At 46.4% G+C, this 22,802-nt stretch overlaps 1 protein-coding gene across 4 annotated transcripts; it reads right to left on the reverse strand.

Moving 5' to 3' along the window:
• Window positions 1–22,734, reverse strand: Nup50 (nuclear pore complex protein Nup50). 4 transcript variants are annotated; one of them, XM_077703429.1, is made up of 8 exons: window positions 22,432–22,734; window positions 21,403–21,562; window positions 19,927–20,091; window positions 17,744–17,978; window positions 16,940–17,194; window positions 14,208–14,286; window positions 10,732–10,847; window positions 1–414 (listed from the first exon to the last, which is right to left on the reverse strand). In XM_077703429.1, exons 2-8 carry the CDS (start codon window positions 21,556–21,558, stop codon window positions 182–184), a joined length of 1,239 nt encoding a protein of 412 aa, XP_077559555.1. In that variant the 5' UTR covers window positions 21,559–21,562; window positions 22,432–22,734; the 3' UTR covers window positions 1–181. The 4 variants fall into 4 exon arrangements, with proteins under 4 accessions (XP_077559555.1, XP_077559558.1, XP_077559556.1 ...); XM_077703432.1 differs by having other exon boundaries at window positions 22,439–22,624; XM_077703430.1 differs by having other exon boundaries at window positions 22,436–22,624.
• Window positions 22,735–22,802: the final 68 nt, after the last annotated feature.

Consider the following 22,802-nt stretch of genomic DNA (forward strand, 5'->3'; position numbering starts at 1 on the left):
TGAAAATGAAAACTTATCGGCACTTTTTATTGGCCAACAGTCTAGCCAACCGGCCGCAACACATGCTTTCGGCAGCCACTGAGGTAAGAGAAGAAGGCAAGGCAGAGGGGGCGGGGCAAGCACCCCATGATGTGTTTCTCCGCCGGCACAGTCCATGTGTTCAAGCAGACCGCACTCCGACTCAGCTGCTGCTACTACTGCTGTCCTTGGGGCTCTTGTAGCGCTCCAGGGCATCCTTCAGCTTGTCCGCATCTTCTCCAGTCTTGCAACGAAGCAGCATGGTCGTGGGGCCGACCCCCTCGTCCTTGGCGCCGTTCGGGGCTGGGTTTGGGATGCACACCAGGGCCACGTTGTTCTTCCCCAGGCGAGACACCGGCAGCGTCGAGGCCAGCATGATGTTCAGCAGAATGTTGCCTGCACACAATAGACAGGGAGGCCATTGAAGGCAGCATCTTGTCACGAAGCCAAAGTTCAGGAATGTCAAGCCCACAATTTGAGATGTTTCGGTCCATTTACGCATATTTCTTAAAAAAAAGTGCACGCAAGGGTGCTGTTTTCCTTGTGCCAGTTCCATCACCAATTTCATGATCATCTCCACTGTGATTTCAGGTACGTGGTGATGCTCACAAGCACGTTTATCCAGTGTAAATAGCTTTTAAACAGACGAAACGTCCACAATAATGCTAAATTAGCTGAAAATAAAAACTCAAGAGATGGAGACGACATTTCACCCTCTTGCAAACTAGTGTTACAACAAGCAGTAGTTTGTCAAGCAGCTTGCAAAAGGCATCTTGTTTTACCTGGTCCCCCCCCAGCTTCAGAAATGAACTGGTGTTCCCAGAACAGCGAAATCATCCGTTAAACGAGAGATTACAGGCAGAAAAAGGGGCCCAATAAATTTAACTAAACACCGTTCTTCTGACCTTAAGTTCCTGGCCCGAGTGGTAATCATCAAACCCACCGGGACAGAGGGACCTCCTGAAGTGAGCTACACTGAGCAGATTTTGCTTACGTCCGATATGGTGCCTAGAATATACTGGCTAGTGTGCCGACCGCGGCCTCCCGGGTGGCACCGAGAGCGATGAATGCCACCGGCCACCGCAAGGGGCGCTGCCGGGCGGGAGGGTGCTGGCCGCGCAGCCTTCACAATCTCGGCAAGGGCAGTGCTGCATTTTCGCTTTCGTTCAGCAGACCACATCTGTTATGGAGGGAGCTGATGACAGCTTTTGGGGTTTATTTTGAGTTTTCGACTAAGAGTGGCATATTTAGAGAATGTTCCTTGCGCAAAATCGTGTATAAAGTTAACGAAAACTATAGGGTTTTGAACATGGCATGCTCTCGAAGGTGCGTTCTAGCGCTGTTTTAACATTATAGGCTTTCTTTACACTGCTCTTTAGCTAACTTTAGTTTCAGACACAGTAGGTGAACTGAGTTAATTTCATCGACTCTTAAACAGAAGCATGTTGTGTGCTTAAAAAAAAAGCACAGGCCTACTCCCCATCGGTCTTCGTAAATAGAAAGGACTTCTCTGTAAATTGATCGTTCGGTAAGACGTGTGCGTTCCTGAAGCACCCTTTCCAGCATTCACCACAAAGATTTGTCAAAGAAACATCGTTTTATTATTAACCGGTCTCTTTGAAAAAGTGCACATGTTTAGCCATCTTCCGTTCGGGTACACTGTGGCAATCGCTTTGCACACCAAGCAAAGGCGTTCCAAACATTGCCATCTTTTCAACGAAAATTTTGGCGAAGTTACTGTCTTGAGCGCCACAGTAGGCGTTACCTAATAAAACCACTGGCACAGGTGGCACTTTCATATCAATGTCACTGCAGGAATATAGGATATCGTGATTATCCGCCGTTTAAAGTGTGCAGCGCCGTTATCCGATCTACTAGTGCTTGCTGCTTCAGAACAACGGTGTATATGGGCTCTTTTCAATTGCAGGAGTTCAGTTGCCGGCACCAAATTTTTCAAGGCTCACCGATTAGGCGTGCGCTGCGCCCATTGCAACTCGCAGAGGGAGAGAGAACGAGCGACATCCGACGCAGCGTGCTTATATATGACACTTGGTTGTAGTCTTTTGCTCACGAATATTTCTAGGTTTTCTCTTTGCTGACACTCCAAGCATGCTGTGTTCTAGATAATAAGTGATTATCGTAAATATCGCGTCGCACGGGGAGGCATATGGTTGTAAAACACCGGTGATACGGTTCATGCGTGAAAAGGTATAAGCATTCACTCGGTACAACTGCTCTGAATATACTTTCCGCAAACAACTGCAGCCAGCTCCACCCCTCTGCATTTTCTTGTGATGCTTCGTTCCTATTCCGCAAGCCGCGTCGCATCCGCTTAATCGGCAAATATGTGTTTGGGCGGTAACCGCTGTTACACAGCGGCGCATTCAGCACGTTGTCGATTTTCACCATCACTTTGGCATTGTCAACTTGTTTTACAGTTACACAAAGCGGTTTTAGTGGCAGGTACGGGAAAACAACAACCCGGAACACAGCCCGCGATTTGGCGCGGCACGGATGCTCGCGCGCGCATGCAGAACCGATGCAATATCAGCCCAAAACTGCTGGGAGGGGCTAACGGAATGTCTTGCATGTGCAAGTACCCACACAGAACAATAAACGGTGCATCGCGGCGAAGAAAAAATACGTCCACAAGCTCTTTAATCACGCGCGCACAAGGCCACCTTTCCGCCTTCCGAAGCGAAAAAACTGCACCGTCTGCTGAGGCAGCACCCTCTCGCCAAGCGGCGCCATCTGGCGGCATCGGTGGGCTTTCATTGCAAACAGCGCCACTCTCTCCCATAGCAAAGCGCTCCGCTCGACACACTAGCCAGTATATTCTAGGCACTGTACCTCCGACCTTCTTCTCACTTCTGGGGAATGTTAACAAAGCCGCTGTTTATACGAACCCATTATACGACCTTACAAGAAGAAACGAGCAAGACCCAATACTGCTGCACCTTTGCAGTCTTATGCTTCACAGATTCGTAACTGCCGATATAATGATGCCACCTTTTGCCCCATGAGTCCAACTGTGGGCGTTATTGACATATGTGACGTTGGGCCATACCACAGAAGCCCTACACGAAAGACGGAAGATCGTCTGGGAGCAACTAATGCACTTCATGGGAAAGGTTGATGACATTCTCCTCGTAGAGCAACCACGTATAAGTGAGTTGAGGGGTCTTTTAAAGACTTTGATTGAACAAAACAATTCCCTTACAGAGGTTAACACAGAAGTTGAAAGTACTGTGGAAATTGCCAGCCTGGAAGCCGAGATGGAGGACACTTCTGAGTTTGAAGCCACAGTGATAATGGAAAAATCATATTAGAAATCAAGTTATCCGAGAAGCCACAAATAATTGGCATACTCCAATTAAATCCATCAAGAATCTAATCCATGCACAGCTTGAACAACCAGGTGAAAATGGAGGGAAAAGTGTAGCAAGAGCTGAAGTTTCATTTGGCAAAACAACAACCCTACGCACATATGAGAACTATGATACCATCGACCCTACCCAGAATAATAACCAACGAGAATCATGGAGTCTTACATTGATAACCCCAACATGCATGCAAGCAAATCCGCAGCGATGGAATGCGGCCAATCCTCCAATCCTATGTGCTTGGACTGCGGCCTCGATGACCATATTGAAAACGGCGAATGCCAATTACGTTGGTCCTGAAGAAACTGCTAGCAGACTGGTTTCAAGCCAAATATCAGAACAGAAGCATGAAGATAACTTTAAACATGATCTCCAATAGCTGTGAGCCAGAGCAGACACTTTTAAAGAATCCACGGTAGGAAGTCCAATATATTGGCCACAGCTCTTCTGAACAAAGCCGAGGACGATGGCTACGAAGCAGCAAGCGACAGAGACCATCTGCAAGGACATTAAAGCCCAAGAAGCTGGCTTCTAGCAAAACACAGACTGCACACTACGACTGCAAACACAGTGATCGTAGGCATCGAATGCATAAGACCGCAGCCACGAGTCACGACGACTGGCAACGTGTAACCCCTACGGTCAAGACCAGAAGAGCGTGTTAGACTGTTCATATGATGAAACTACGTCTACGGGGATCACAAACTGCACAGAAAATCGGGTTTGTGTTTCGATGACGGAGAAGGTGAAATTATCATCGCTGGAAGGGGAAGCTGCAAAGCGCCAAAAACTGGTGGCTCCTATACAGACATGACCTTCACTGACCATCAACTACACAGTCTGCTTGCCACTAACATGTTCATGTACTTTTTGCGCGAGGGTGGGTGTTGTAAAAGAAAATGCCTCAATGGCTTATGTATGCACCCGCATTCTTGAAAATAGTATGTTGATTGATTCATTACGGGGTTTAATGCGCCAAAACTACACAGGCGATGAGGCGTGCCATAGTGGAGGGCTCCAGATAAATTTTGGCCATGTGCCACAAGCGCCGAAATCTCGAACACCGCGTACATTTCTCAGCAATATCTTCAAGTTCTGTCGATACACACGGCCGCCACACGAACTCACATGCTCTTGCTAGACATGTAACAGTTCCTTGAAGTTCCTGGGGCACTTTTGCAAGCAAAGCTGCGCCCACTTAGACAGCCGCAGTGATATCGAACGGTACAGTTGAACCCCTTTATAAGAGACACGTACCGGGCAGCAGTTTCTGTCTCTTATACGAGATGTCTCTTATAAGCAGGGAACCATGTTTTCACATACTAATCAGACCCTGGTTCAATGTGGGCACCATATGACTAAAATAAGTTCAAAGGAACGCTACAGCATGTTGCAAAAGATTAATTCTAATTTATGTTTGGCCCCCAGAATTTATGAAACAGGTCTGAATTTTTGTTTGCTTCATGACTGTATTTACACTGTTTTTTACAACCTATTTTACAAGCTTTTTTTTCCTTTCACTGTTTGTGGAAGATGAATCGTAGATGTTGAGTTCACAAGTCTGATGAATAGCCAGAGCGCACAGTTCCTTCCGCTGTGTGCTCAGGCTATTCATTACGCTTGCAGGACTCCACATCTGTGATGCTTCTTGATTGGGAGCTACGCGAGTGGGAGAGCCCGCACGTGCGGTCGCGCTCCAATGGATGGCACTAAGCTTCAACCACTTCTGTAAGTAGCATTTTCATTGGCAGGGCTTCTCATCATCATTTCATAGCTGACTGAACCACTGTGTGTTTGCTGAAGTTATAATAAATAGCGACTAGAGGCGTCTGTCATCCATCTGTGTTTCCACAATGAAAGCAACTGCAATTAGTGACTGGTGGCACTGCATCGGAAGTTAAAATGTCTGTTACAAGCGAGATTATCGATTAAAGTTCAAGGATGACTTGTCCCTTATAACCAACTTTCTACATCCGATGTCTGTCATAAAAAGAGGTCAATTTAATGGGAGAGATAGGGCAGCAAACCATGTGGGTGAATAGTGTCTCTTATACCCATTTGTCTCTTACATCCATGTCTCTTATAACGAGGTTCAACTTATATAGTAATGAATAACGAACGAGTGTGGCATGAACGAAAAATGCACCAAGGCAACATCACTATGTTTCAGATACAATCAATGCCTGACTGTGGCAAAAAATGCTCAGCAACCCCTTCGCAGTTCAGCACCGCTGCGTGTGATCAGAGTCTTCTCTTTTTTTAACTGTTCTGATCCGAAACCCCAAATCTGTGTATACCCGGGAAAGGTACAGAGCTCCAGCAAGTCGTACAAAGGCATGTTCACTGACAAGTTGAGGGGGAGAGAGTATCAACAATTATGGAATTTTTCTAACAGTAGTCAACAGTTACGGTGCAGCCTCTCCTTTATGCTTGATCTAGTATGCCAGCTTAATCTTGTCGATATCGATAGAGAGTTTGGGAAGCTTGGGAGAGTTTGGGGTTTCACAGCTTTGCTTTTCTGGACGACTTGATAAACACTTGATGATGATGCTCAGCTTTTTGTTAGCCTCTCTTGATGCAAATGTTTTTTTTTATGCAAGTGCGTGCACACATGCACACCCATGGAAACAGGAAGTTTCCACTGAAGGGGTCCCGTCAAGACCTTTCCTGGCTTCCGGAGATGCAGATACGTAACTAAAATATCTCTGGTACAGCAGGAGAGGAATCACAGTGTTAGGTTTGGACAATAATAAACAATATAACCAACTCTGGACATGAGACTTTGATTATACCTAAAATATCTCCGGAGCAACAGGAGAGGAATCATAGTGTCAGGTTCCGACAATAATAAATAATATAACCAACTCTGGACACGAGACTTTCTGTTTACTTTACCCAAAACCCAAACAAATACACACAACAGAGAAAAACTGACGAACGGTAAGAGCGCACTAAGCCTCGAAGAAACTGTCAAAAAAGTTCAAATGGAGTAAAAAGTCTCAGCATGCGTTTCTCACTTTCCCAAGTCCGTCGTACCGCTGGTCATAAGCGCACAGTCATGACGCAACGGCAGCGCTCGACCACGTCACACGTCAGGGGTGTCCACGCTGGCACGGCACGCTCCGTGCTCCCATTCGTGTCTTGAATGGCGCCCCTGCCCGACCAGACGGCGGCAGACGTTTGAGAAGACGGCCTAGCGGTTTCAGTTGCGGGTGACCACTGAGACGTGCCACGGGCCTGGGCACCCAACCGGCATACATCTTGGTCACAGTCCCACACGGCCTCTCTGTTCTTCTCCTACCGCGATCGTCCCTCTCACCAACCGCTGTCGCTGTTAGCTTCCCAATGGGCGGCTCATGAATGTGGGGTGAGTGACCCCACAAGACGATGATGATGATGATGCTCTCGGGTGTTTGAAACGTCACCGTCTTCTTTCTTTTCACTTCATGACACACAGTTACATTTGCTCCAGCATCCCCTTCGAAGATGATAGGCTATCTGTACACATTCTCCGTAGCCGCCTACTTTTCACTACAGCTAGATGAGACGGGAAATGCGCCGTCGCTTCCAACGATCTCACAGACTGGTACCCTTCCTTTGCAGACATGGGCAAAATTACACTTTTGATGGAGCTTACTGCATGACACTTTTTGTGCAGGGCACTTCTCTCTGTAGTGAGCTCTGAGTAGCCACAGAAGGTACACTGCTTTGCTTTAGAATCAGGTACAGTCAAACCCGACTACATAGAACTCACTTACATTGAATTATTTCTTATATGGAACTATTTCTGGACACGGCATATTTACAATGAGAGTACATAACAAAAATTACGCTTATACCGAACAAATATACCGGCTACTTTTGATTTATTGAACAGCAAATGCCGCAGAAGTCTTCTCAAACACCCGTCGAGCATCGTAGCAGCTCATCTTCTGTTCTGCTAGGCAAGGACGTCTTCTGCCTCGTCACCCATGAAGTAGACCAATCCGCATCGACTTGTTTCACCCAGTACTTTGAGGCGACGCCATTCACGATGGGGAAACATTCCAAAAGCCACTCCCATTGTGGCCACTCACTTAGACGTGCGCGAGCAAATTTTTTGAGAAACTTGCTTTGAAACCTCGATATGGCCAATTTTTCTTGCTGAGCCTGCGACCTTTTTATCAATCCCTTCTTCACAGGTTTCAATGTATGCTGTCACCACGTAGTGTTCATGGAGGACAAAAAACCGTTCAGTCTTTGAGTGGAGTGTCTTTATTTTCCAATTTTCTCGTGCCTTTGTAATTCTTTCATTGGGCTGGACCTGTGTCCCGCTGGTGCACCTCAGCCAGCTTAGGTTTTCCTTGCCTCACAGCACCGCTGCAACACTCGAAACTAGCCCAAGGTTCTAACCAAAGCAGGGATTGACCTACCTAAGGTGAAGCGGGACCAAACCCCCCAATCCTCTAAGCCACATGCATACCTGCCAACTTTGAAAATTGGGAGATTAACTGGAAAAAAAAGGAATGGATTTTTTTTTTTCCAGCATTCGTGACTGGTCTTGCCAAAGAGATGAGCCTTGATTTCGAGGTCACAATAATGCTGCAAACCAAGTAAATTCAAAATGACATTTATTTACGACTCCGAGGAGCAGGGTATTGATTAATTGTGAGGTTTAACACGCCGACGCTTCACAGGTGATAAGGCGCGCTGTAGTGGAGGGCTCCTGTTAACTCTTTCGTTACCATGCCTATTCCAATCGATCACCGGTGATCGATGATTTATATTGCCTATTTTAACATGTTGTAGTCACTTCTCGTACACCTAATGCGGCCAGTGGTTAGTCTGGGCACTGCACTTTTAGAATCAGTTTAAATTCTCCCGCTCCGGTGACACCGAGATTTTTGACGGCGTTTTTTGCGAGCTGAGGTGCGTGTCTTTTTGAGGAAGGGGGCGTGGCTGCTGCACTTGACAAAAAAGGATGCAGCCCGTGTTTAGGCTGTATTATCATAATATTTTTTTATTACAAGGCTCATGGCAAGTCAAGTACCAAATAATGTTGTGAGCTTTGTAATCCAACAGCGTTGAGAGGTGATAATTACTTGAAAATGACACCAGCTATTCACTAGTGGTCTTTGGTTCAAAGAAAGGGCAGCTTTATTCTGCCAAAGCCTATTTTTGATGGTCCCCCGCATGCCTAGCAAATGTGCCTGGCATTTTCAGCCAGTTTCCAGCAGTTTCTGTTTCGTTTTTGTGTTGCAACATTCATATTTGGCACTTCTACGCAGTTACCCAACTATAAGCTCATTTGCCATGGCGCCACTGTTGCCCGCTACTGTTCCTCGAAACAAGCATGCCGCTCGTGCTTCCACTTTGATAACACCAAGTCGTCGGGTATCGGTTCTGACAAGGAGAACGCTTCCAATTGGCCTTGAACACCGCCAGCTGTTCACCGACCAGTTTCGGTTTCATATGAGGGTATTTCCGGAGGTCTAGTGTCGCTGCTTAGTAGAACTGTTTATTCGGACAGTCTCCAACATCCTTGTATTTGTTTCTTTTCGAAATTGTTAGGTGGTGCTGCAATGCAGTAGGCTCGTAGTGCTGAACTCGCTTCATATATCACCACAGCGGCTTGGTGAAAAGCTTGCTGGGCACAATTCTAGCGCATCCTACCTTATTCCTGCAAGCAGGGCTACCATAGCAAGTCAGAACATCATATTAAACCACAAATGAAAGTTCGGACTGATAAGTGATCATCATTACCTCAACAAGCATCCACCAAGGAGTTTGGTTTTCAACTCCAAGCGGATTTTTTCGCATCACTTGCTTACCTTCAATATTGTGCTGGTCGTAATCATTGAAAAGGTGTTTTTGCATTCCGTGGAGGCTAATTGGGGCCTTTAATAATGTCAAACCACCAGATTTCTTCTAGAGAACCATCCAAAATAGCAAAATTTGAAATAGTGGTTGGGCTTCATTACAAGGCACGGGCACCACACGGGCTAGCATTTTTTTTATATCTGACAAAGTGTACCGCACAACTAAATTTTTTTTGTAGGACAGGTTCTTGAAACGTTTACCTACGAAATGTATATTCTAAATATTTTCTACTACTGGTGGTTTATTATACACAACTTACTTTTCATTTTCTTCGGCGCCTGGACAGAAACTTCGAATTCGATATTTTTATGCAATCATTATTTATAAAAACATTATTAAAACTGGTGTTGTTGGAAAGCATGTGGAATCATCTGCATTTTACGTTACTGCAATGTATGCCTAACCAATAAGCATGGCACATAAACAACGTTCTAGTTAGACCCTTCAAAATTGGTCAATTTCCCGCGGTAACGAAAGAGTTCATTTTGAGCACCAGGGGATCTTTATATCCCGCGCCGAAATCTCGAATACACAGGCGTTTTTGCTTCTCGCCTCCATTAGAAAAGTGGCCGCCACGGCCGGGAATCGAACCTGCGTCCTCGTGCTCAGCAGAACAACGCCTTAGCCACTGAGCCACCGCGGCGGGTGGGAGGAGCAGGGTACACGGGCAACTGCTCAGCGAGTTCACCTACTGGTGATTCTGCAGCGACTCCACTGTGGTGGGTTTCGCTTTCTTCAAAAACTTGTCAGAAAATGGTTGATCATAGCATGGTCGTTGCCAAGTGTGGTTTTATATCGCTTTTCCCGTTGTCCACCGTGCTCACATTGCATGCACAAGTTCCGAAGTGCTCGCCTTTCCGGGAAGGCAAAAAAACACAGACATTCTGTAGCATAAACCTTCAATTAAGAAAAACAGCAAATAGTTCTTTGGCTTCGACAACACCATATTGTCAACAAAGCTTAAACAACAACGAAAAAAGCCTACACGCTCGCTGACATGACTCAAGATAGCAATTAGAATGTGGCAGTGCTGCTTGACCTGTTCTTTTTTTTTCCGCGGCACACTTAGGGCACCTTTTCGGGAGACTTATGAGCATTCCCATACAGTTGGAAGGATAGGTAAAAAATCGGGAGCCTCCTGGGAAAACCGGGAGAGTTGGCAAGCACGCCTGTGTTTCCTCGATACATTATGGAGCACCGTTTCCACTTCCACCCCACAGCACTGCTTCTAGATCCAGAAATGGAGGTTTCTGTGCTAAGTCCAAGGGCAAACAATGGCGGACTGCGCTACGGATGGAAAGGTAGATGACAGAAGTTCAAAAGAGAGGGAGAGAGAAGCCTTTTAGGTATAGAAGCGAGTTCGAAGGTAATTAGTACTTTCAAATGAACGAAGCTGTGTTTTCTCCTCATGGCCTCTTAAAACTCATGAAATGTGCCTATTCCCGCCAACCAAAAGAAGGCAGGATCTTACCCAGCCTGGTGTCAGCCCTGACCAGGAGTTGGTACTTGTCTTGATGTGGCTTGATGTAGAGCATGCCGATCCCTTTGTCCACGTAGTTGTCGTCCTTTTTCTGGAACAATTTACACCTGCACACAAGCATTTGAGAACGAAAAAAAAAAAAAAAAAAATCAAATCAAATTTCCGAAAACAAAATGAAGCATGCTCAAAGCAGAGATGAGCAGAACCTGAAGCAACAAGAATTTGCAAAGAAACACATAACACTATCGTATTTGCGCAGGCTATGAAGGTGATGTTCCAGCAGTATTTAAAGGGGGCTCTACAGATTCATCGGGTTAATAACCATTCCCTTTTTGTGGACCCGCCTCTCGGCGTCCACTTCACTACCCTCACCGTCCACCGGTTGCCATCTTGTCTCACTACATGGCCAGCCCAAGACCATTTCTTTTTCTTTAGTTCAGCTATGATATCTACTCGAGTTTGTTCCTTGATCTCATTCTCCTTTTCATGTCCCGCTGAGCCGAGTTATGTTTGCTTTCCATTTGTTTATCAGGGCGTCACGTCTCTGCTACATTTGTCATCACTGGCAGCATGCACTGATTTTATACTATTCTTTGTAGTGACAGGGGTAGCTTTTCATTATTTGGAGCGCCTGTTGGGAGCACCCCAGCCCATACCTATTCCGCGTCAGATTTGTTTCTCATGGCTTGAATCAGCGCTGACAATCTGTCCAAGGTATGCGCACTCTTCTGCGCGTTATAGGTTTGAGTGAGCTAAGCTGAAGAGAGTGTTTCCAGCATGCTTACATACCGTTACTTTAGATTTATCACTGCAATCAGAAAGCAGGGGCATAGTGCCACAAATAAACATGAATATTTATTTGTAGAGTTAGACACGTGTGAGTCGAGGCATCCTACTTCAAAGTTTATAGAACCACGCTGCCCTTCTCCATGCGCGTTCCAAGCAGAACGTGGAACCTATCTAGTGGAACCTTTCATTGCTGTTGCTGTGTCATTTCTCAAATGCCGCCAGGAGCGCGGGCAACAGCAGGTGAAGGTTTTTTGCAGTAGATGCAGAGAATCATTTGCTATCGCAATAACCAAGCATCCATGATTTTTTTAATAAAGGAACACAGCAAATATCACTTATGTATTTATGTTCTGCCTTATTTTTGCGTAATGTCTTGTTCTTGTTCAACAATGTTGACAAGCGTGAACATTGACACCACACTAGACATTTAGATTTGGCTGTGGGTATATAAGACTATTGCGCAGATTTTGTTTCACTTTGGCCGGGAGCCAGACAGACATACAGACAGACCAAAATTTCTGGGTTTAAATAGCCTAAGAAAGCCTATATTCTTAAAAAAAAAAAAAAAAAAGAGAAAGAAAGAAAGAAACAAACTGCCTTGCACTTTTATTCCATTGCCCAGAAGGTATGAGCCAGGCTTCTACCCTACCTGCCTCCACTTTGACCAACAAACATGATTAATCAAAACAAAAACAAAACCGAAAAAGCAAGTTAAAGCCACTTCCGCGGTTGCCTGATGTGGGAAAAAAAAAAAAGACAAACACCGTGCTGGTGTTTTTAAGTGGCAGTAATTTGAGTGATGGTAAACAAAGAATGCTTGAAAAGTAGGTTTCAATGTGGCTGGATTTGCACATTTCAGTTATAGTGAGGCACTGCTTATAACGCAGATTTCTACTGCTCCCGCGACACGTTATAAGTAGGGGTGTGCGAATATCAATTTTTGAATTTCGAAGCGAATTCGAATAATAAAAACAAAGTTCGAATCGAATCGAATATTTTTCGAATATTTTTCGAATACGAATACTTATTGTTTTTTGTAAAATTAATGTTTTCACCATCTAGAGACACAAAAACTGCAACTTTATTGCACAACAAATCACACAAAGTAAAATTAGGAATTACATTGCACTCAACAGGTTAAGGTCTGCACTCACTTAAATGTTAACATGGAGAAAGGTTAACTGCTCGACATGCTCGGGGAGCAGTGACAACCTCCTGCTCGTCACCACTTTACCAGATACCGAAAACAGCCGCTCACTTGAGACACTAGTAGCTGGCATGCCCGAGCCCGTGCACATTGCCGCGCGCTGATACAGTAAAATCTTGATGATACTATACTCGCGGGACTGCGAAAAATATTCGTATCATCCGAAATTCGTATGAACCAACACAGACCAAAAAATTTAGCGCTGAAAAAACTTTTCGTTTATTTCTTTTCCTACTTTCGCGTGAAGAAATTCGTGATTTTTCCTGCTTTTTTTAACCCCCGTGTCGCAAAGCAGTCCTTTCTGGAGCACGTAAAGCTTCGCGCTCGTCTCCTCACTCGCTATGCCCAAGCTCGCTACACGCCGAAACAGCCAAGTGTGAACCGCATGGTGCGTTTTTGCACGCGATTCGCTCGCCTCGGCTCTGCGATTTCGCGCCCGCGCTCGACGATTTCGCGCCCGCGAAAGCGCCTACCTCGGTCAGAAAATGACGCACGACGCGCGCGGCAGGATGGAGGAGCCTGACTACTTGCGATGAGATCGAGACAGCCGGCTTGGCTCCGCCGGAGATAGTTAGGCTTAGCACCCCGGCAAATATTTTATGGGCGCATTCACTAGCGGCGCGGATGATGTTTTATAGAACCGTTTTCGCATGCATTATCAGCTCCTTTACCGCACAAGCAACTTCGTGTCTCCCTTGAGCCGCATTTTAAAGAGCGGTTAGAAGCGGTCGCTCGAGCCCCCGCGCCACTTCGCGGCTGGAGCCGACGCCATGTTGACGCCGCCGGCCACGCCTCGCGCAGCGTGGGCGTGGTTTCGCGGCGGTGTCAGCGCGTTGGGCGTACGCAGAGCGTTTTCGCGAGCAGAAAATAACAGCCCGGCCGTTTCTGGAGAAAGAGTGACAAACAGGGGAGCGAGAGCCGTCACTTGCTCGTTCGGCAGTCGGGTGCCTCGCCGGCTCGTTCGTATCTTCCGCCGGGCCGCGCAGGTCCGTTCGTAACAGCCGAAATTTTTCCCATTGAAACAATGCAATTTCGCCGGGACTTTTCGGAAATTCGTATCATCCCGTAATTCGCACCCCAGAATCGTATCATCGAGAGTCCACTGTAAATAAACACCGATACAGAAGACACGCTCTGAATTTTTTTTTTTTTTTTTTAGTTTTGGGTGGTTCGAATATTTCGAACAATAAAAGTGTCGTTCGAATCGAATCGAATACAAAAAAATTCGAATCGAATATTCGAAGTTTCGAATATTCGCACACCCCTAGTTATAAGCGGTCTACACTGTACATAGATAGTATATCCTGTCGAACAGATGGTCTTCACAACCTTCCTTTAGCAAAAACCCGCCCTCAGGGCATTTAATGTCTACAGTAATGTAGAAGACGTAATGCACACTCGCAACAGATTTGAGGTATTATTTCCCGCAAGTCTTCCCAGAACCGGAACGTCACTGTAAATTTTACTGCACCTTATTTCGTACACAGCACCCTCTTCTTTGACAGGCTCAATTGTTTCCTTTGGAGGCACATAGTTCTCATCGTCTGAACCTGAAATGGGGGTGGTAAAAAGGAGAGGTGTGTTAGCCGCAGGTTGTCACAGAAATGTGCCTGCATCTATGTGCACTGCCTTACCCTAGAATCAATTATTACTCTTCCAGGATATGACTCAAGGGGATAATGAAAATCGGAGTTTTAAACCGTTTTAAGAGAATCCATTCTGGGTATGACAAATAACGGCACAACTGGGAGGAAATAGCCATTAAAAGGGCCTTATTCAAAAGAGAAAACTCTGGCTTCCAACCAGGTCGGCATTTTCTCACAACTTCCAACTTGCAAATATTTACTTTGCTCTTTGTTTTTTGCGAAGCAGTTTAGAGTGATAAGCAGCTATTAGATAGCTTTAGAGTTAGACAGCTTTAGAGAAGCAGCTATTAATTAGTTTAGTGAATTACAAGTTGAAAGCACACGTCAAACGGTTGTTCGTGTTGAAGTTTACTAGTGAAAATAATGGCTTAAGAAAGGAATAAAAAACAAAAATTCTGTGACAAACTCTATGGGATAAGCATTACTATCACAGATCATCTTTTGAAATCACGGCCACTGAATAATCTGTTGAGTAACTGGGTCTTCAATAGCAACAATTGGAATGCGCCGGTAACAGAAGCACAATAGTAAGCTCCGGATTTGCAGTTTTTTATGCATGAAAGTTTACTTCAGCACTGCCTTGTAAGAAAGAAAAACCTCACAAAAGCATTCGTCCAGCCTTGCCCCATTCATTGCGACAACTTAAAGGCCAGCTGCACTCAAAATTTTGACCTCTTGAAAAAACTATTTCCATTTAGACTGCTGAAAAAGAAAACATGCAAAATACAACAGCTAAAATGCACGAGTGGACGCCACAAGTGGTCAGCAAAAATCGGCGATTTTGAAACCGAAATCGAGGAGAGCGCGGCCATTACACTGATGTTGCAACCATCCAGAGAGTGGCTGGACGGTCAGCAGCTCGGGAGCAAGCCTGCACGCAAGCTCTACGTGGGCACGGGGCAGCACACGGGTGAAGCGTTCGCAGCAGAGCTCAACTGCTTCTCCGGCTGCGTGGCTGGCCAGAGGAAGAAGCCCCTGTCGGCTGGAGCGCGCATCATGGCTGTTTACGCGATCCACCGGCAGGTGCAGCATGGTCTGCCGCGGAGCTTTTTAAATGCTTGACTGATTAACGAGGCGTTTCACGGGGCTACCACTCGTGTCCCAGCTGATTTGGGGGTACTTACTACACATTAAAAATACATTTGGTCGAGGGGAAATTTGAGTGCAGTTGGCCTTTAAGCCCTACCTGTAAGCTGCAAAAAGCATGACTAGCATTTTCAGCAGTGTTTCGCAGAGCCAAGTTTCGGCGACAGTTCAAATGTTGAAGGAGTACTGACGCGGAATTTCCAAGCTGGGATAACTATGTAAAAGGCTTCTTTTGTATATGGAGACATCCCCCAGCAAGTTTCAACAGCAGCCACTCAGTATAACACACACTAAATCCATTTTAATCTTTGCGCGCACGAGAAAGCGCAGAGCGAATACCCTTCCGCAATCGGCATCAGCATGACACCATCTACTCTACTCCTCCTCGCCCCAAACTGCCGACGTGAGGACTCCCGTCACGTGGCCAACGCACTGTTCCGCCGAGTGTATCACAACACGAACTGACGTTATGCTGCCTGGCATGTGGAGATGGCGGAAACCACGGCTGGTCTGGGCAAATGCTCGCGTGGCGTCCACACCGGTGGTGGTGCGACGATAATGGTGACGTCACAAGTGCATTCCTGTTTTGGCGGCCGCTTCGGTGTTCGTTCGGTCAAAACCAAAACTGACACGAGTAAACGAAGCTTTAAATAATTGTTTACACTGCTATCGACCGTCTAATGTGTCATCGCATGATTAGTGGGCTGGCAGGCACCAATAGCAAAAAAAAAAAAAAAAAAAAAAAAAAAAAACTTAACACGAAAATGTTGTGTCAGTACTCCTTTAAGAAAACCGCAATACGAGTCTTCTAAAAATCCCGGGCCACCCACCGCCACTAATGCGAAATCTGGGGAGGGGAGAAGCATGCAGCGTATAAGCGTTTTCTTGGCACCTTGGCATTTTTGCCAACAAACATGGAACCATTGGTATAGGCATACAGCTTTGCTGTAAAAGTCTCATGTCTTTGAAGCGTTCCAGCGTGAGGCATAAGCTAGTGTCCGGTGTTTTCTTAGTATGCGTTATGAAGCGTTCCAGCGAGAGGTGTAAACAAGTGTCCCGTTGTTTTTTTAGTATACGTTACAAAGCGTTCTACCGCAAGACGTAAACGAGTGCCCCAGTGTTTTTTTAGTTGGCGTTACGTTCTAGCATGAGGAGTAAACGAGCTTACCAGTTTTAGTACCGTGACCACATGAGACAACAGTTACGACAACGACATGAGACGCCAACAGCCCGAGCCCCTAACCGACTTCGCCCCTAAAAAGCAACTCCTAAAGCTTACACTACCATATCAATGTGTATGTGCAATACACCATTTCGTATAAAGTACTCAGAAAACAAACTTTGATTTTTGTTAGCATTTCTATCCTTGTTTGCCCCCTGCACACACACTGTTCCACTTAATTTAAACTGTGTCACTCCTCGACCTTTATGCACCTGACAGATGAGAGAGAATTCCACGACGTATCCTTACCGTTGGAATCCTTCTTTGACGTGGGCGCTGGAGCAACCGCCGACAACCCAAATGAGAAAGCTGGCTTTGGTGCTGACGAAAGGCTAGCAGACCCAAATGTGCTTCCTTGAGCGCTCTGGGCACCTCCAAATGGGCTGCCTTCAGACCTTTGAGGAGTGAAGGCGCTATTTCTAGGTTCGGCAACACTAAATTTGAAGGCGTCGGGCTTGAAGGCAGAAGATGCGGAGGCAAAGGAGCTAGTAGGCGTTTCAGTGGCTGCAAAGAGATGAGGGAAACAAGGCATCCATCTGGATCAAGGCTGTAGGAGAGAAAAACAGGGCTCATTTCTTTCTTCAAAAGAAATCGCTTGGAACGTAGGATATGATGGTAGGTGATGGACACATTTGTTTAGACACAAAAACACACACACACAACTCCTTAATTTGCTCCTCATGTCAGCAACAAATGGATGGTAGTGGCCCCTGTTGGGTAGAAGAACAAAGATTATGCCCCCCACCTCCTTTTCCAGATAATTTCAAATTATCGGGGTTTAACGAGCCAAAGCTACTTGTGGGCTATGTAGCGTGTCGTAGCGGAGGGCTCTAAATTAATTGTGTCCATCTGGGAATCTTTACGTTCGTAGAAATCTCGACACGCGGCAATTTTGCTGTTCACCTCCATCTAAAAAGCGGCCACTGCAGCCGGGATCGAACGCCTGTTCCTCCCTCAAGGGCAGTGAACAAAGTTTTGTCACCCGTGCACACATCACATCTCCACGAAGTTCCAAGCAACGAGAAAGTATGAAGGCACGAAGATATGTAATACCTTTAGGTGCAGTAGAAGCCGGTGTAAAGTTGAAGTTGGTACTTGGCACTGACGGTGTGAAGTTGAATGTGGGGGCTGTGGTTGGCATACTAGTAACAGCAGGCTTGGAAGAGGGGGCGGTGGCCTTAATTTCTGTTATATGACGTTCGTAGTCCCGGAAGACAGGCCGCAGGTCACAGTACGGACTGGAGTCCACATGCTTCTTCACCCAACTCAGCAGGCACTCGTTTAAAGACTGCACCAGGGGGGAAAAAGAGAAAGCCCGTATCCAGTCAGAACACATGACCTTTCCCGAGGCTTCCACTCGAAATTTTGCGGTAGAAACTAAACGAAGAGCCGTAAGTGTATACAAGATTCGAAAAAATAGATGTGCAAATGATGTAAAACAAATGAACAATGATAACAAGGTACGTATACAATGTGTCCCCCACTTAAAGGGACACTGAAGTGAATTTGTCAAGCTCCCGTTTTTGCTTGCACTGCGTAGACTGGCTCAAATTAGCACACTTTTCATCGTTTATCCGGTTGACAAATCGGTAATTATTTTACAAAGCGTGAAAGAAGAAAAACTACCATGCACGGTTTGCGGCGGCCGCACCAACTAAGGCTGTGACGTTGGGAGGAGGGGCGCCGTGATTGGACGATGCCCAAGGTTAGCAATCAAACAAGTTTCGGTTTCGGTTTCGGTTCTGAAAACATAACCAATGGCGTTGTTGGATGGGCATTCTCAATATCTCAGTAATCATCGTACCGCGCTTCTGCCATGTTGTCGGCTGTAAAATGCACAAGATAAGCCTCCCAGGACGGCTTGCAGTCGTAGCATTCACTAGCCGAGACCTACGCAGTGCATGAACGCCCTCCGCGTACCCGCAGACGCCCAAATGTCACGCGCTTCTCCCCCATATTTGGAGCTTGCCTCCCTCATGCCTGTATCGTAAAAAGCGTGTTCGCACCAGGCCAAGGGTCTGTTCATTCTGGCCTGTGCCCACTGCCTGCAAGCAGTCGGTGCTTATGGCAACAGCACGCCAACGAGAACTCGCTAGCGCGCTAGCCATGAACGTTGTGGCCCCAAAAAAGGTGAACTCAATGTAGAAAACATCGGCGGAAAACAAAAAAGTGAACTTACAAAAAAAAAAAAAGCACGTACCCGCGGGGATTCGAACTCGTGACTTGCAAAACAATTGCGGTCACATACCTAGCGCCCCAGACCACTGAGCCACGGAGCGGGACGCGGAGGCTTAGCTAATATAGGGTATATATTGTACAACCGGTTTACACTTTTATTTAGTTTTAGCATTTCAAGCAGCTTAGGTGACTATTTGTTGTACTGCGATCGTGCAGTAAGCGTCGCCCGAGTTTCCATAGTAGCTCACGTCTAGCAATTGCATTTCGTAGACGGAAAAGCGTTCGCAGATGCGTAGTCGTGCTGCTGACCGCTGTGCTTGTTCGCCCAGCGCAAAAAAGTGCTTCCCGCGCCCTAGTTTTACGCTGTACGGTAAAAATATCAGTTGATTTTATTTCCTTAGTACCTATATTGACTTCGCTGACTCTTCTACCGCCTTCAAGAGGCCTTATATTTTCCTACTGGCGTACCAGTCAGCGAAGCGTCACATGTGCGCTTGTGCAGCGCTTGTGTGAAGCGACCTTGACTTGGAGCTAGATACAGTGTACAAACAAACCAAGTAAAGAAAGGCACATTCTTCCATTCACAAACGTGTCCTGGCTTCGTTTCAACTAAGCGAACGAATTGCGACCAAGCAATTTTTTTTTAACCTCCTTGATTGCGACGACCCGCCGGCGGCCGGCGGACGAAACGCTGGGCCGACTGACTCTGTCGGCCGGGGAGCCGTGCAGTAGCGCAGCCGTGGCGCAGCCAATTGCCAGCTCATCCCCTCCTGACGTCACACGAAAACGCCACAGAAAATGGGCGAGCGTAAAGAGAGGAGGACAGCATTTTCGAATTAGTTTTTCTACTAAATAAAATCGTGTAAACGCGCCTAGAGTGGTCGAAACATGGCCTGGGGACTCCGGACTACAATTTGCGCTAGTAATCCCGCAATGTTTACATATCACTTCAGTGTCCCTTTAAAGCACTAGTTCTTGAAGGGCCTGAATCCACCGAGCAAGGTAAGATCATGACAAAATACTTACCACCTGTGCACAAAAAAAGAGGATACACTCACCTTAATTTTTCCCAGGTAAGCAGAGTCGGACTGTTGTGACTTTGTGCCCTGCAGTGCAGTTAATGCGGAACCATTTGGCAATGGTGGTGGCGGTGGCGGTGTGGTGCCTGGCAGCTTCGTAGACGATGCCGTACCAAAGCCAAAATTAGCAAATGGACTGGAAGCCTGCGTAAAGAGGAAATCAACCAGTCACTCACAAACATCACCATTGAGCGAACCTAGATGCAAAGACAGCAAGTATGATTCTCAGGAACTATGTTCTAGGAAGCAGTTTTGTTACGATGTGTAACATTTCAATTTCGTTTTTACAGTCCGATGCTGCATCTGGACACCTAAAGCTTAATGCAAACACTTATATCAAGCCATTCTTGCCTCAAGTGTCGAGACACCACCACTCGCACAATTTTCTTCCTTACAAAGCCCGCACAGATCTATTTAAATACTCTTTCTTCCCGCGGACAATTGCGGAGTGGAATGCATTACAGAGTTCAGTTTTTTTCTGCGTGAACTGCAGCTGATTTTTCAGCAAAGGTGTCTGCTGCCCTAGAATCCTAAGTATGATTGGGTCACAGGTTTGCCCACTGATTGCTTGTGCCTTTATTTCCCCTATAGCTCTTGAACGATTGAGGGTATTTTTTTGTGGGTTTCTGTTTGTATGGAAATTTGCGTATTTGCTTTATTCTTGTTGTTTCTCTTGATGTTGCTTCTATCACGTGAGCTTCTATTGTATGAAGGATTTTTTCTATCGATGTAGAGGCATAGTGTGATGTAACTTTTTAGCATACAGTGAGTTTTCCATTGTGCAACGGTTTTTGTTCAAATAAAAGCTCTCGCCGTTACTTTTTACTTGTATATATGTATGTGTATGTGTGCATATATATATGTATACATTTTTTTGCGTGTGACCAAGGCATGGTACTTGATATGTGTTCATCACTGCCATGTGAGTAATGTACCTTTCCCTTGCTTGGTCCTTAGATGATTGCAGTATGTACTAAATAAATAAAAACCTGAGCTACCAGGCAACCATAGTGAAGGGAGGGGGATTAAGACACCATGTTAGGTCTCGAAGCACATAGTAATCACATACACGGGGGCTTCAACAAAACAAGAGTGTCACCGAGTCTTTAAAACAGGATTTTAGTCTACAAAGCCGGTGAAATGGTATGTCACACACTGATTTTAAGCTACTGGGTCTTTCTCTGCACCTGTACGTAACCATAAAGGAAGGCATAACTAGCCAGCAGGTTTAAACACTTTCAGCCCATTTCAGCCCCGTACAGCCCAAAAGCACCGTAGTACAGGGTTTCAGGGCCCAGCATTCTCCCTTTATGCACTGACTAGTACACCCAATGCTGCATCAAGTTTTTCGAGGCCACGAGATCCGGAACGAAAATTTTCTGCCACTGTTTTCGTTGAGCACGGGCTGCCAATGTGAAAGACCAATAACAAACGTGCACACGGCTGGGTACTTACAGGCGAATTCGACAGGCTGCGCTTCGCTGTCTTGATGACCCTACGTTTAATTTCGTCCTTGTCGGCCTGTTTGAACTGGCCGCGATCTTCGGGCTCCTCTTCGTCATCTTGCCAGTTGTCATGGTTCAACTCTTTGTCTGCCTGCCGCTTAGACATGTCCCTGTCGGAGGGTGGTAGACCACAGCGAGGCTGTCAACGGCACGTCACATGCTCGGCCAAAAAATAGTTGCCACATGTCGTGCAACTCAAAAAAGAAAGCGCTGCTACTACACCAAACAAAGAAGCGGGCTACAAGATGTGCGTGAGAGGGCAGCCAACGCAGGTCAACAAAGCTGCCATCACTAGCGCAACCAGAGCGATCACCGCGGAGCGCACCACTCGTCATAGTGTTCACCGGCTCTGCACAACTTAGACGCGACAGCCACCGCGCATGAGGCGAAACACGGGCTACTCTGGACGCATGGCGTTGTCACGCAAGCCGAGATGCCGATACACACAAAGTTAGAGGCGCGAAAGCTGTGTCAAAACATGCTGAAGAGCTATATTTGTCGCCAGAGCAACGAATAGAACGATTACATTAAAAGAAAGCGTTTATAATCAGGCAGGCGCCTAAAGCTTACGCGGATCAACCACGCGGTTCATTAAAGCATGGCCCGCCACATGCCGCATGTTTCCATTCAAACGAACGGAACGCGCCACAACCGACGCAGCCGCAACGAACTTGTGACGTGCCACGGACTGCCATTTAGACACCAGCGCGCGGCGAATAGACACTCAGTGAAAACTGAGCATATAGTTAACACAATTTATTGCTAGTCAGCGATTCGCATCTGAACACCGGGAGCGTGGATTAAGGGAGAAGCCTCAAAAAAAGAGGCAAGCGTCCGTGAGATTTAGCGCAGCCAAAATACCAAGATGCGGCGTTCAAACATGGCCCCTCCTTTCGAAGGGCGAACAAAAGCTGCACTTAAGACGCGCGGATTCAATAAGTAGTGCCCGCAATGCGCAAGTATTATGATGAAAACGTACAAACCACCTGTCTTCGGAAGTTCTCCCTGGGCGCACTACTTACTGAGTGACCTGCGCGGCCTGCGCGTTCGATGCGCTGTAGCGAGTGCTCTTTTTCGCACTTTGCGCAGCCCAAGAAGTGCCGCGGCATCAAGAGCAAAAAGAGTGGGAAAAGTGTGTTTTGTACTGCAATAATGAGCGCGTAGGGTCGCCAGGGTTAATCACTAATGCGCAGACACTTCGCGACGACTCTATTAAGCAAATTTAATAAAGTTTTCCAGAGATGCGCGAAACAATTTCACATCCGGGCACGGATTTCGGCCAACTCTGCCTAATCACTACGCCAACTCTTGAGAAGTAGTCCCTCCGCACGCCGCCTATAATTCTTAATT

Source organism: Haemaphysalis longicornis, unplaced genomic scaffold, assembly GCF_048455015.1.
Source record: "Haemaphysalis longicornis isolate Haplotype H1 unplaced genomic scaffold, Haemaphysalis longicornis Haplotype H1 scaffold_3, whole genome shotgun sequence".
Lineage (NCBI taxonomy): Eukaryota > Metazoa > Arthropoda > Arachnida > Ixodida > Ixodidae > Haemaphysalis > Haemaphysalis longicornis.